Source organism: Mastomys coucha, unplaced genomic scaffold, assembly GCF_008632895.1.
Source record: "Mastomys coucha isolate ucsf_1 unplaced genomic scaffold, UCSF_Mcou_1 pScaffold7, whole genome shotgun sequence".
In the NCBI taxonomy this organism is placed as follows: Eukaryota; Metazoa; Chordata; class Mammalia; order Rodentia; family Muridae; genus Mastomys; species Mastomys coucha.
The window spans coordinates 72,883,559-72,899,502 of NW_022196913.1; the positions used below are offsets into that span (position 1 = coordinate 72,883,559).

General features: G+C 41.9%; 1 protein-coding gene across 1 annotated transcript in view; it reads right to left on the reverse strand.

Moving 5' to 3' along the window:
• Positions 1-3,198, reverse strand: part of Tspyl5 (TSPY like 5) — a 3,968-nt gene extending 770 nt beyond the window's left edge. Inside the window, exon 1 of the mRNA XM_031359182.1 lies at positions 1-3,198. This exon is cut by the window's left edge and continues 770 nt beyond it. Coding sequence (XP_031215042.1) covers positions 1,889-3,118 — 1,230 coding nt within the window. The 5' untranslated portion in view covers positions 3,119-3,198 and the 3' untranslated portion in view covers positions 1-1,888.
• Positions 3,199-15,944: the final 12,746 nt, after the last annotated feature.

The following is a 15,944-nucleotide window of genomic DNA, read 5'->3' on the forward strand; positions in this document are numbered from 1 at the left end:
TTCACTAATGATGATGAAGACTGCCCAGAACTCTGAATCCACCCTTGCCCAGGCATCTTGTTTACCAACAATCCCTTTAACTCTCCCTTCCCAACCCTGAGTAAGGTCTCTTTTGTCACCATCACTGAGAGATAGGACCACTCTCTCTGCAGCTTCACAATGCAGTCCTATCAAGTGTTTACTGACCCACTCAATTCCAGGTTCATCCCTATCTTGCCCTGATTCCCTTGCCTATTATCTCCTTACCACTAAGTCAAGGACCCCCTCACAAAGGTTAGAATCAAGTCTTCCATGCAGAATGGGGGATGGCTTACAGAGTTCTACTTTCCACAGAAGATAAGTCAGGACACAGACAAACCTTGGTAAAGATGGTCCAGCTCAGCCTGCACACTCACCAGAAATATCTAGAACAGATTCTGCCTGTTCTGTCCCCCAGAAACATCTTGGGAATCTTCCATAGTGAGCACATTTGGGCTAGGAAACAAAGACAGCAAAGCACTACCGAGCGGGAAAGCTAGGGGCTGGGGACCCCAGTGGCATAGGCTATCAAATGAGACAAAAGGAAGAAGACCCTGGGTCTGAAAATGGAACAGACAGAAGACACAAGAGACCACTACACTGCTGCCTTAGGGTTTCTAATTCTAGCAGATGCATACAACTTTAGAACTGCAGAGCAAGCCCAGGATTGAGGACCTATGTCTGACCATAGACTTTCTCGAGGCCTTCTGTTTTTTCTTCATCCTATCTCAGCCTACTACATGAGTGTGCAAAGGAAGCCCCTTTCTTTCTGCCTCCCTAGCTGTATGCAGAAGAGTCTGGTTGATGATTTTTTTTTTTGTCTGCACTGTGATGCTGTTTTAAAAGGCTGGGAGGGGGTTCATAAGGAGAGTAGGAAGTCCGGAGGCAGGTTGATAGGGAAGGAGACTAAGTTGCATGGAGGTGTGAAGTAAACACAGGCATAGAAATGAAAAATCTCTCTTCCTAAGAATCCCTTCTTAGCAAGGAATAAGGAATAAGAGAAATGGCACAGATAACCAGTTGATAAAGGTATGGTCCAAAGCCCTACCCTTCTCAGGGATCACAACATGATAGCAACAAGCTTAGGTTTACAAATGCCAAGCTGCCCACCAGTCTGACAACCAGCAGGTTTTCTAAAGTCTGGGGATGGTAGGTTTGTAGCTCATGCATTCAGAAGGTGCCTGGGTCCATAGGCAGTTCTTGAGGTCTTTGATAAACAAGTTGGAGCCAATAACATTGACCTAGCCAAAAGTCAATGGAGTGAATGGAACCAGGCATAGCCAGACTGTGATGAGGGTTCACTAGTGGACTGTCTATGAAGCAAGAAGAGATGTATGGTGTGAACAAAACATGCTCCTGTTTGCCCTTGGCCTCATCCACATCCAGTGGTTTGCTGGACCCTAGGCTGAAGTCAGAAACCAAATAGGAAGAACCTTGGCTGATGTCTCCATACCCACTGAATAAAAGCACTGGCTTCATTTTGTGATGGCAAAGGAAAATCTTGCCATTGATAACATGCATGGCTAAAATAGACACAAAGCCCAGTGGACTGGCCATGAAGTAGCATAGCTTGAATATCCGACTCAGAATGTCCAGGTGAAAGAGAAGTGGGAAGGGCCAGAGCCAAGAACAGGGACTGGATAGTGTAGAGAAAAGCTGCACGTATCAGAAGTGATTGATACACAAATAGTGAGAACCTCGCACACATAACACTGTTGTGACAAGGTGAGGCCATGGGGAAGCAAAGACTATTATCACAAATGTCACATTCTTGAAGATAAGTCTAAAGTTGGCTACTGTATACATAAGATGGTATGAACAGAAGGCAGACAACCAAACCCACGTGGTCAGCCTAATGTGTCCAGCAGGATCATTTGGGCTGCCTCACTGCAGGCTCAGGGCTCTCAGCTGGCTGCTTTGCTGGACCTGGCCTTTCTTCCTTTCCTTTCTCTCCACGGGCTTCTTCACTGATCAGGTAGTACTGTAGAGGATTGGGCCACAGGTCCTCGTTGATTATCTCAACAATCTTGTCAGACTCAATAGAGCTGTGGTTCGAAAACCACCCAAAGAAGCTACTGTTGTTTTCTGGGTTTCCCTTGCTTAGGGACTGTAGATCATGACCTGGGAGCCACTGGATCGGAGCTGAGCGAGACACTACTTGACCGGATGGACCACACCCATATTCCTTGATGAGCACCTTATTTTGGAAATAGGGATTTCGGCCAAAGTAGAACTTGATTTTGTAGCCCAATCTGGCAAGGCCAAGCTCTTCCACCTCCAGTCTGTTCAAATAGGTCAATACCTCCTTATCTTTGGTATTCAGATAAGATGACAGCTGGGGATGGTTCTGAAAAGCTTGCCCCCAGAAGCCAGGGATGCTCTGGATGAGGAGGTTCCTGCGCTCTAAGTGGTGAAGTCGCAACTGGCCAAACTTGCGGGAAAGCCTGAGATACGCCCTGTCAGCCTGTGCATTCATGGTCTCTAGCTTTAGCTGGACCGTCTCCAGGGTATCCATGCTGCCCACTGTCACGGGGAACCCTGACCCAGCATGCTTCTCTGTCACCTTTTTTTCCTCCCCCACTGGAGCAGCGGCACACGGTCCCGCAGAGCCCATCTTTGGCTTCCCACTGACTGTGGCCTGAGGTCCCCTTCCCGCGGCGCTCCGAGCATCTGGGGCCTTCCTCGCGGGGACTCGCCGATTTCCAATGCGGGAGCCGCGTCGCAGTTTCGCCAAGGCTCCTACGGTTCCCACGAAGCTGGTGTCGCTGGTCAGGCGCTCGGCGAGGGATGTGGCCCTCTCCAGGTCCGGATCAGGGGCCGCCAGCCCGCGCTCGCCCACAGCCCGTGCCCGCAACGCTAGGCCGCAGTCCAGCGGCAGGCGGCAGGCCGCCTCTTCCCGGGGCTCGGCTGGTTCCGCGCCTCCCGAAGCAGCGCCGGCCTGCACCTGCGCGGCCGCCGAGTCCTCCTCCGGCTGCGGGCTCTGTGGCGGCTTTCCGTCGTGCCAGGCGTCTTCCGCAGGGGCCCGGACCCGGGCTCTGGCCCGGCCTTTGCCCCGGCCTTTGGCGCGGGAAGACCTTCGACCCCTACTACGGCCGCTCATGGTGACAGAGGACAAGGTTTCAAAGCCGCTACCAGCCGGGGTCTCTACGGAGCTGGCCTCTCCATGACAACCGTGACGTCACCACGGCAGGACCCACGCGCCCCGTGATTGGCTCCGCGCAGCGGCTGCGCACCAGCCCACTCTCACAAGCTGCACCTCCTTAGCCTTATTTTGCTGTTAGAAAGTTAGTTTCCACCTGTACTTGGCCTTGGTAGTGTTGCTGACCCATCTCCTACCACTGAGAGCAAGCGTGTCCCCAGGGATTCATAAGACAGAGCCATTGCTCCTACAGTGACATCGTGAAGGCACCCAGTATCAGTCTCCATCAATTTTCTAAATATTTTTCCCCTTCTGTTATTTTCTGTGACAACGCTCATAATTAATTGGTCATCAACATGTCTGTCTCATCACATAATTATTCTACTGTAAGATTTGTCCCAGCAATTCAACTCTAGGGAATGTGAAAGCCAGAACCATAATGCTTATCCAAAACGACTTAGAAAGGATAAAAGAGTAACAACAACTAATATTGTATAATCATACACACAAGGCATTTTACTGAATACTTCTTTTGCATTATCTCTGTTCATGAAGGAGGTATTCTTGTTCCCCGTTTCCTGATAAAACTGCAACTGAAGGGCTGGGGTTACATTTCAGTGATAAAACAGTTACTCAGCCTGTGGGAAAGTCCTGGATTCAGTCCCTAATGAGGAGATGGAAGAGCAGGAGGAGAGAAGGAGAGGGATACTAAGGAACATTCTAGAGACTATACAGCTAAGGAGGAGAAGCCTTGATCTGATTATCTTACCAGGCTACAAACAATCTGTTGGCCCTTTGCGAATGGCTGTGGTGACTCCTAAGAAACGCTGTTCAGCATGTTAACAGATTGCAAACTCTTTGCCTAGGCCCAAGTCCTCCAGCTGCCTCAGGCCTACACAGAGTTAGCTGCACTGTGAATCCCAGTCCAGAGCCAGAAGTAACAATCCAAGCTCCTGGAACTGGGATAGGACACACATAGAATAAAAATACCATTCTAGGAGTAGAGAAGGATTTCCGGGTGAGATTTTTGAGGCAGGGGGTTTACAGGAGTAGTTGGGGAGGGAGTCCTAGAAACTGTTCATAGCCTACAGAGAATCAGCCAGACAACCTGGATGACACTCCTAGAGAAACCACAGATCCTATAGCCAGGCTAAAGGACCTGAGTACTGAGGGAATCCAAGGCCAGTGTGAAGATAAATTTTCTGAATAGACCTTCTAGGTTCAAACACCACAACACACTTGCAGCTAACAGAGAAGGGTAAGCCCGGCAGTTGGGCAGGATATGGAAGGTGCAGAAGGACTACTAGATCAGAAACTAAATGTGAACAAGCTCTCAGGTGGCTTTTATTTTATTTATTTATTTATTTATTTATTTATGATATTTTCTTTATTTACACTTCAAATGTTATCCCCTTTCCTCCTTTCCCCTTCAAACTACCCCATCCCACCTCCTTTCCCCCTGCTCACTAACCCACCCACTCCTACTTCCTGGCCCTGGCATTCCCCTACACTGGAGCATCGAGCCTTCACAGGACCAAGGGCCTCTCCTCCCATTGATGTCCCACAAGGCCATCCTCTGCTACATATGCGGCTAGAGCTATGGGTCCCTCCATGTGTACTCTTTGGTTGGTGGTTGAGTCCCTGGGAGCTCTGAGGGTACTGGTTGGTTCATATTGTTGTTCCTCCTATGGGGCTGCAAACCCCTTCAGCTCCTTGGGTCCTTTCTCTAGCTCTTCCATTGGGGACCTTGTGCTCAGTCCAATGGTTGGCTGAGAGCATCCACCTCTGTATTTGTCAGGCTCTGGCAGGGCCTCTCAGGAGACAGCTATATCAGGCTCCTGTCAGCAAGCATTTCTTGGCAGTCACAATAGTGTCTGGGTTTGGTAACTGTATATGGGATGGATCCCCAAGTAGGGCTGTCTCTGGATGGCCTTTCCTTCAGTCTTTGCTCCACACTTTGTCTCTGTATCTCCTCGCATGGGTATTTTGTTCCTCAGGCGGCTTTTATACACATTAAATTTTAAGTGTCGAAGCTGGGGTAGTGGAGGTTGCTCTGAAACTAGTTTAAACCAACCCAATACACATGTGAGTCCCAACTTTCTCAAAAGGCCTGCAGTTGCCTGCAAGGCTCTAGCTCTGACAGGATTGCCCTCTAACCTTTTGTCCTGTGCTTTCTCCAATACTCTGGTCTCCTGCCTCAGAACCTTTATGCTGGTGCCTCCATCTTTAAATGTTCTGTCTCCCACATGTGGTCTGAGCACCTACACACTTAAATTTCTGTCAGCTCTTTTCCATTTATGATTGTTTTGTTCCTCATAATACTTATCAACTTCCTTTTCAGCCAGTAGTTTGGGGAGTCCAAACTATGATTATCCAGTTTAAGAAGCAATTCTGTGGTGTCTAACTGCTGAACAAATAGTGCAGTGAGCCAGTACGCTGTGAGATCCAAGTCAGGACTTTACTGAGCCTGAGCTGACCAGAAAAAGCATGGTGAAGCAATGGTTAGGAAAGGCCTCCAATATATAACCTTTAAAGTATATCCATTTATTTACTTGGTGGGTGTGTGTGCATGTTTGTGTGTTAGTGTAACTGTAACACAGTGCAGGTGTGGAAGTCAGAAGACAATCTGAGGGAGTAGGCTCTCTCCCTCCAGCTTGTTGAGTCTGAGTCTTTCTTATTGTTTTTATTGCTCTGTGTACTCTATACTGCCTCCCAGAGTTTCAGGACATTTCTCCTGTCTCTGCCTCCCATCTCACCATAGGCGTACTGAGATTGCAGAAGCAGTGTAAGCCACTGTACTGAGTGTCTGGTATTGTTGTTTGTTTGTTTGTGCTTATGTGTGCTCCATGGATTGAACTTAGGTGGTCAGATAACTCAGGAGTCATCTCAGGGACCTATGGTTTATAGTTTACTTGTCTCTTCTGCAGAATGTCACCTCCATGAATGAAGGGTCTCTGTTCTGCTCACTGTATCTTCAGTTTCTACATACAAATGGCACTTAATCATTATTGATTCAAAAGAATCAGTTTAAGCAGAGTTTTTAAAGAGAGTTTATAACTGATGTTTTAAATTCAGACTACTTCCTTTTCTCTACAGAAGCAAAGCTATTGGTGAAAGCTATCTTCTTCAATCAACCTGTGGGAACATATTAAACTCTACATCTGACCAAAAATCTCTTCTGTTACAGTGTACTCCTCAGAGACAATGCGTAAGTGAAAATCTGGAGTGACAGATGAAAATTCTAAGTTGAGAGGATTGCTATTTGACTAATAGGGATCAATTAGTCCAAAGATCACCTTAAATCCTTGTTGACGGCCTTTCCTAACCATTGCTTCACCATGCTTTTTCTGGTCAGCTCAGACTCAGTAAAGTCCTGACTTGGATCTCACAGCGTAATGGCTCACTGCACTATTTGTTCAGCAGTTAGACACCACAGAATTACTCCTTAAACTGGATAATCATAGTTTGGACTCTAAATCTCAGATAAATAGCGAGCTGAAGCAACTGATATCCCTCTACAGATTGGGGCACTTATCTGAGCACTCAAGGCTTAAGACATCCCTGTTGTCAAAAGTCATAATCCAGCATCAGCATCTCCATCACATAACTCCCTAGAGGCTAAGCCACTGCAGGGATTGCAGCAGCCAGGCCAGTGCAAACACAGTTTAGTGTACAATCTACCTTGAGCCTTGTCTCATACTGTCAAAAGCATCAGGTAAGTAGAGACAAATGAGAGACTAGAAATACTTTACGGATATACTCTGGCCTGGGTCACCCAGTCCCTGTAGCTTTTGCATTTGAAAGGCTAGTCTATGGTGATGAACTGATTTTTATTCATGGATATTAATATCAAAATTTATGTGATTGAAGCTTAGGTTCCTACTTAGGTAACTGTGTAAAAGGGACTATGTATCTTTTTACTTTTATGCATTGAAGCACCAGGTATGGAGCGTTACATGTACTAGTAATTGTGACGGAAGTTCACACTTACTTGTACTTTGTACAATGCCATATCTTAACTCATGTAATCTCCATAGCTACCCTAAGGGGAAGAAACAATTATTTCTCCCATTTGAAGATGGGGTTACTGCTACACAAACTGGTTCAGTAGCTTCCCTAATGTTATACAGCCAGCAAGTGGTCTTCACAAAAGCATTTCAACTCCAGCATCATACTATTCCCTAGTGGCCCATGATGTCAAATTACAGCTGGGAAAACTAATTGTTCCAGTACTTTAATTGCTCTTTTTCCTCTCTAACAAGTATTTTCAAAATTATATCTATGCATGCATATCCATTTACATGCGTAGGTTAACATATACATAATATATGCAAGTGTAATTTGTCAAATGTTGTGATAACATTCTTGACATTGTAGTAATCAACATGAATGAGTTTATTCTCAGCATCCAGTAGTGGGAACACAGCCCTTTTGTTTCTATTCTATTTGTAGTAAGCATTCTGTGACTATTATTAGATAAATATTAGTTTATCATGTACTCAAGGGATCTAAAGATTCTGTAACTTCTTCCAAAGTTACATGCACACAATACTTTTTATTATGGCATTTTATTATTGGCAAATAAACTTAAAAATAAGTCAAGATATTATAACTAGGCTTTGCTTTTATTTAAAAGTCTGGTTCCTTCTGTTTCTTTTAAAGTCAATTTTCCTAAAATCATAGAAATTAATGAACTTGGAAAAGGACATCCCAGCCCCCCAGTCTATTCCCCAGCCAAGGGAACAACATTTCCCACAGTCTCACTAGCAGAGTTTCAGGATGCCAGACTTGACATTTTTAGCAATGGTGTTTTTCTCTTCTTCCCTAAAGGGACATGTCAAGCCCCATTGGATGGTGGTGAATACTGCATGCTGTGGGGAATTTTGCCAGCTAACCTCCAGATTCTAGAAGGGCATGGAAAAGAAAGCAGTGCCAAGGGAATATTTTCAAAGCCAAGAAAAGGGGAGAAAAAAATTAACCTCTTATGGTAAATGTCCAAACTATCTGAACTTAAAATCTTAAACAATGTGCATAGCTTTTTCAGATCCCCCGAAGCCTAAAATCCATAGTAGACCCCCAAACTTATCTCAGTTCATTCATAGAAGCAGCTGTAGAATATTTTAAAGTATTTCCATGTGTGTTTTTCTTTCTTGGAATCTCTTCTTATTCTGTAAAACCAACACCTTAAAAAGCTCTTTAGGCTAGCAAAGGGAAAATACCTAGGAAAGAAATATTTTTAAACTAAATGTATCAGTTTGAATTCCAAAATGGACCATGGGAAGAAAAAGTGTAATAGCATTTAAACATGTAAATATACATATGCATTATACATATTATACATGTATATGTACTTTTATGTTTCAATGCTATTACACCATAAATAATGTATGTATCTGTGTATGTGTGTATGTGTGTCTGTCTCTGTGTGTATGTGTGTGTGTGTGTCTTTGTCTGTGTGTGTGATGGCTAGTTTTATGACAACTTGACACAAGCTAGAGTCATCTGAAAGGAGAGAACTTCAGCTGAGAAAATGCTTCCATAAGATCCAGATGTAGAACAGTTTTTCAATTAGTAATTGATATGGGAGGGCTGAGCCCATTGTGGGTGGTACCATCCATAGTTAGTGGTCCTGGCTTCTATAAGAAAGCAGGCTGAGCAAGTCATGTGAAGCAAGGCAGTAAGCAGCACCCCTCCAAGCCTCTGCATCATCAGCTCCTGCCTTCAGGTTCCTGCCCTGCTTTTGAATTCCTGTCCTGATTTCCCTTAGTTTTGGAATAGAATGTAGAAGTGTAAGCCAAATAAACTCTTTTCTGCCCAGCCTGCTTTTGGTCACAGTGTTTCATCACAGCAATAGTAACCTATAACTAGAATAATATGTATATGTGTATATATGGAAAATCATAAATTGTCTTCCTGAGCTGCAAGTGCATAGATTTATAACATTTTCAATAGAAGAAGAAAAGCATGTTGTGAATTATGAGCCATTTCTTCATTGCACAAAGAGGAAGATCTTTATCCAGTCTGAGGTTAAAGAGCTTGGAGGAGATCCAGAGACTGGCAAACTAGAATAGAATCTCGAACAAGGAATTCACACAATGGCCCTCCAGCGGTCCTAACCCTTGAGGAGTCAGCAAAGCCCCCCTCCAGCCTGTCTCCTCAATAAGATAGAGATGTGAGATTAAGGAGAAGTCATTCTCAACAAATAGAGCTCAAACAAGTTCTACCCAAAGGCTTCCTACCAATAAAGGTGAGCCACAGAAGTGTGATGGGGCATATGGGGAACATCAATAAATGGGCTTCTGAAATGGCCTGACATGCCCACTATTGACCCTATTCATATCTCTTAGAACCCTGAAAGGGAGAGAAAAACAGCCATAAATTCTTTGAACCAAGAAAACCGCAAAGTTTGGCTATGATCAGATAGTCTAATTGGGTCTTGCAATGTAGCCACAGACGGTTCAGAATGAAGAACAATAAAGAACTCTGTAGGGGACATGTCTCATTAATATATACATGGAAGTAGATTTCAAAAACCAGTCAGTCCAGATAAATCCAGCAGAGACCAACAAAGAGAGAAGATACACAGCAGTTCTTTTCATTATTGACAAGATGGATAATTCTTAATCCATGGGTCATAAAAAGAAATAAACAAAGACCATTCCAAATGACTGCATCGTTTATATCTATCTGACTCACTTGAATTGCCAGCTTAAGTTCACCCAAATTGTGTAAATATTGCAATTATGAAAATACATGCTTACTACAATGTTATTGTCTAGACCATACCCACTATCTAATTTATTTATAATTGTTTTTAAATTTTATTGCATTATGAAGAGAAAAGTTACATTATTTCAATTTATCTGAATTTGTTAACATTTAAAAACATATTTTAAGTAAATAGAATTAAATCACATTCTTGTTTCCCTTTTGTACCCCAACTCGTCCCAGAGACCCCCTTCAATACCTACAATATCTTTTTTGTCATATTCCTTAAAATTTATGAAATATTATAATAATAAAAATAAGTATTATAAAAGTTGTTTGATATAAAACAATCAATCTAACAATCTTATGTAGATGCTCATCTACAAAAATAGTGAAAATACATTTTCTCAATATAAATTTTAAATAACTCCAAACATAGTAACTGTATATTTCAAAATAATACATCACTACTAATATTTTCTTAAATGAACATAAATATATAAAGTCTTTTTGTTTGTTTGTTTGTTTGTTTTGTATTTAGTAGAGTTTAAAATCTTGGCTCTTACTGTGGTACAAGCCCAAAATAAGAACAATTTTTAGACATTGGATTTCATTGCCATAAGGCTGTACTTCAATGACCCTCATATCACCAAAGGATTTTACCTCCATCGTAGCTAAACTTAGAGTTGACAGTTCTGTTGGGCCAAGGAATGAATTGTAGGCACAATTTTTGGATACAGAGTTCCTGTTTTGGTCAAAGCTATTTGACTTGAGTGAGTGACTTCATTATCAGCCCACAGAGAACAGATTACATTCATTTAAGAAATGGTATATATAATAAGATGCTCTATCCATAAAACCATTTACTAACTGTTCCAATGAACAATGGTTCTGCTTGGAGAGTGGCACAGACATTAAGTGAGGGTAAGAATTTGGATCATTAGCTGTGATAATTTGGAAAAGCATTCATCTCAGAGAAAGAATAACTTATAAAGCCCTCTTCTTCAAACTTGATACAAAAGTTACAAACGTCAAGCAAAGCATTCAGTCTCACTCTTTGTTGTTCTTTTATGAGCCACCTCCCTAGTTAACTGTCTATGTTTCTTTTGGGTATATAAATACTTTTGAAATATATAAGCTGTTCTGAAAACCATAGTATAGTGTAAAAGCATGAAATAAATAATACTACTAATAGAGAGGCTGAGATAGGAGGAGCAAGATTTCAAGACCTTTATGTTGTACATAGCCAGACACAGTCACGAACAAACAAGGTGAAAGTGTATATAGATTGTACAATATTGGACCTATTTCTCCAATTACCAAATTAGAGAGACCGTTGGATGACAATCAACAAATTTCTAATTCCTCATATTTTTGATTTCAATCAATTAGGATATGTTGTTAATATTAATTTTCATATTAAGAAAAAGTAATTGTCACTTCCTGTTGTTTTTGTTGTAAGAGGTGGAATTAGGTTTGTGTGGATTTGTTGAAAGATTACTTTCTTGCTTCTTCTATGGTGTAGTTTTGCTCCTTATGTTGATGTTTTCTATCCATTATCCTTTGTAGGGCTGGATTTGTGGAAAGATATTGTGTAAATTTTGTTTTGTTATGGAATATCTTGTTTTCTCCATCTGTGGTAATTGAGAGTTTTGCCGGTATAGTAGCCTGGGCTGGCATTTGTGTTCTTGTAGGGTCTGTATGACATCTGCCCAGGATCTTCTAGCTTTCATAGCCTCTGGTGGGAAGTCTGGCGTAATTCCGATAGGCCTGCCTTTATGTTACTTGACCTTTTTTCCCTTACTGCTTTTAAAATTCTTTCTGTGTTTAGTGCATTTGGTGTTTTTATTATTATGTGACGGGAGGAATTTCTTTTCTGGTCCAGTCTATTTGGAGTTCTGTAGGCTTCTTGTATGTTCATGGGCATTATTTATACTTTTTATAATATCAAAAACTATTCAAAGAAGGCTAGGAAGAGGCTGAAAAGGTGGTTCAGCCATTGAGAGTATATAAGCTCCTCTCTCCCACATCAGAGGCTCATGAGTGCTTTAACTCTAGCTTCTTGAGATGCAACTTCACTTTCTGATCTCAGTGGGCACTTGCACTCACACACACATAATCTGTCACACACACACACACACACACACACACCACACAAGATTGAATTTTTACAATAAATCTTTTGAGATGAAGATCTTGTAAAACATGATCATGTCAGAAAATGTGAAGAGAGCTATTATATTCCAAGTAAATTTCACTGCTCAAACAAAACTATAAGAAAGTCGCTCATTTATTGGATATAGACTGAGTGTAGAAGAATAGGCATGAAGCCCTCACTTATTGAGCATAGTTTGTTTATTTGTTCATTGGTATTAGGATATGAGGGCAATAGTATATTCGGTATAAGCCCTCGGCCTTGTGCATGCCACCTAAGCACTCTACATCTGATCTGTATCCCTTGACCTTGAGATAAGGGGCCTCACTACGTTGCCTAGAGTAGCCTTGAATTTGTTCTGTAGTCCAGGCAGGTCTTGAACTTGTGATCCTCCTGCCTCATCTTTCAGAATAACTGGGAGTAAAGGCCTGAACTATCAGACTTAGCAAGGTTATTGCTTTTAGTGAATGATTTTCTAATTTATCATGTTCTTGAATTCTTCTCAACTTATCTGGACAAGTATTGTCTCCAGGGAGATTAGAAGTTTATAAAAGCCAAACTCTCCTTATGGGTAAGTGCTCAACACCTTTTCCCTGAATTGCTCTGAAGCTATTTCTACGGCAAACAATTCTCAATAATTCCCAAACCCAAAATAAACTTGTTCTCAGTCAACAATGCTATGTGTTGTCTATGGCAAAAAAACAAAAACAAAAACAAAAACAAAAAAACATAACAGTAGGACATGGTTCTGTCTTCCTTTCCATCTCCTTTTATGTTCCTCAAAAGTGTTTGTTGGTATTATAGTCCTAAATAGTTTATATTATTATATGCATCCTTATATTTGGATATTTGTTCCTGGCTGGTCTAACTGTTAGGGGGAGTGACATTGTTGGAGAAGATGTGTTACATGGAATCACCTTTGAGTTTTGAAGTTTCAAAAGGCCAGGGCAGTTCCACCTGCTCCACCCCTGAAGACTGGAATATTAGCTCTTAACTACAGATCCAGCGTCATACCTGAATGTCTTTTACCATGATGTTCATGGACTAGCCCTCTGAAACTGTAATCAAGCCCCCAGTTAAATGTCTCCTTTTATAAGTCACTTTATTCATAGTGTTTCATCACAGCAGTAGTACGGTAACTAAGACATTTCCCATCTACAACACATCAATTAGTAGTATCGAAATGTGCTACTGGAAAAAAAGAAAGTGAGGTTTTGGAATCATTGCTTGAAATGTTGATAGGAGGAAAACATTCCATCGGGATCTGGACCTGAAATGTCTCGGGCTATTCCAGGAAATTTTGGCAAAAAGTGGTATAATGAAATCACCTCTCCCTCATATCTGTAGACAACTTGCATGAATCACACCTGGTTTTGAGAGTACAGAAGGAAGCATAGTGCTGCAGAGAGTGATTGGAATCTGAATAAAGCTAGGTCATGGGCAAGGACTGGGAATGAACTCTGTTTGGTAACCTACCCATTTTATACACCAGCCTGAAAATAATGAAGGTGAAACAGCCCATTAGAAGGCTTTACCCTGACCCTAATGAACTAGAAGGCTTTACCTGACCCTAATGAACTAGGAATTTACATTAAAGACATAGAAGAATGCATAATGATATGATTATGCTGAATTTTATTTAATGAGCAAGTATCTGGGGGTTAAATATTCTATATTACAATAAAGCTTGGGGCTCATTGGTCCATTTGAGTTTATTTGGGCTAATTTAACTTAAGTTACTCCTTGGAATGCCCATTTTGATTATTCATTCTGCAGTATAATACCCCACTGTAGTAACACATTTTTAAAAAGCACTTGAAAATTAATAGACAAACAAAAGGATAAAGGAAATTCAAAAACTTGGAAGTCCAGAATAAACAACATGGTAAAGAACCCAAATACCTCCATTCCATTTGTGCCCATCTTCTTCCTAGTGATATGCCATGAACTTGATTCTGACCTTTCATTCACTCATAGAAAGAGGGCACAATGGGTAGTAACATTTATAATGTTAGTATTATTGTTTGGGTGGAGGATAAGAATAGCTTCTCACAGAAAACACATCCATTTGCTATACAAAGCACAAAGAGCATTAGCCTCTGTACACACTTTATCTATGATGGTTTTTCACCTTGACGAGAGCCTGGGTGTTAGCTGCAGTAGACATCACACAAGGAATACACTAGCACATCTGCCTGCCTCCTGCTGCCAGAGGGGCACAGAGCTTTGCTGAAAGACATGTGATTTCTTCCCTCTTTTCCTCTGCCCCTGTCACTTTTCCTTTCTTTGCATTCTTCACAAAATTATGTCTGAAGAGGTTATTTCTGTTGTTTTAAAAACTGTTTTTCTAGCAAGACCTCCCCACTATAATTAAGACTGAGTCCTGGTGAAGTTAAAACTTCATCTGCCAGCAGAGTTCCTCTATGTCTCTGTCTCTCTACAGTGTCAGAGGTTAGTACGAGGATCAGGGTTCCAAGGCAGGGCCAGAGAGGGGAACAAGGCCTATCACATGCAATACCCTGGCTCAGGGTGGCAGGCACCACTAAGTCCCATGGGATTGCTGCCACAGAGAAATCACTGATTTTTCCGGAGAACTTTCTCATTATGTAAAATCCACTGAGAGCCAAACAACCCAGTTCAGCTTACAGATGCCCTCTCACAACCCTGTTCTTCACCCTTCTGAAATTTCACATGAAATCATTAACAAATGTCTGGATATTGTTTGAATTGCTTGAGAGAAGAGACTCTAGTGATGCCTTTGAAAACAAATATGATGCTGGAGTCACAGCTGGGATCTGCCTTGGGTAGTAAAGCAGATGGGGACTTGGTGGTACCTGGAGAACAACTGTAGAAGTAAGAAATTAATTGGTGGTGGTAGTAGTAGTAGTAGTAGTAGTAGTAGTAGTAGTAGTAGTAGTATTTATTGCCAAGTAAAATTTCTCTCCATTGACATTTTTAATTTCAAAGATGACCTCTATTTTTAAAGGTTTTCTTTCCATACACAAGATTCCGTGCTACCCCTGGATTCTTACCATGAGTAATGTGGACTCCACAGATGTTTTCTCCACCCTACAGTATGATGGCTTTTCAAGATAGCTCAACAACATCAGCCCCCTTAACTGTACTCAGCAACTGCATCTGCAAACGTTTACAGAGCAATTAATAGGCTTCTGACATAAGTGGCAGCCTGAGTGACTAATGATACCTCTTTGGGTACTTGTTTTTCTTCCTCAACTTAATCAATACCTGTATAATTGATCAGGTGGGCCATATGGTCCCTCTGATTCACAGATTAAGACAATTAGGATACCAGCTAGGTAATTGCTCAGGCTGGCGTTTTTCATAATGTAGACAAGCAAGCCTCATGCTTTATCTTCCTTGGAAAAAGCAAGCTCCATCTGGTCGTGGGCATGATTCAGAACTAATTCATATAACGTCTAGCTAAAAATGAGTCTAACTATGTTTAGACAAAATATTGAATACAAATGAATTATGTGGCAGTAAGTTGTGAGAGCTTCCAGCTCAAATTCTGAATTGATAGGGAACAGCAGGAGTCTACCCCAAGAACGCTGTGACCAGTGCTGAGACTGGGATTTACGGATACTACGGGTGGAAAATGCAAGGACTGGAACCTTAAGTGGGCAGCATTCTCAAGGACCACTGCTCAACAGGACAGCATCCCTTAAGTGGGCAGCATTCTCTAGGACCACTGCTCAACAGAACAGCATCCCTCCTGTTTCTTGCCTTCTATCATTCAGGACAGGACACCTCTGAGGTGCAGAGCTCTTCTAGCTCTTAATCTAATATATACGTGGGGCAGAGGGAGTGGGATAAAGCCTAGAAATGCAAGCCCCAAATAAGAAAGGACAAAAGATCTTCTTTCTCTGACTAACATGTAGAAAATGCTCTTTCCACATGTTAATC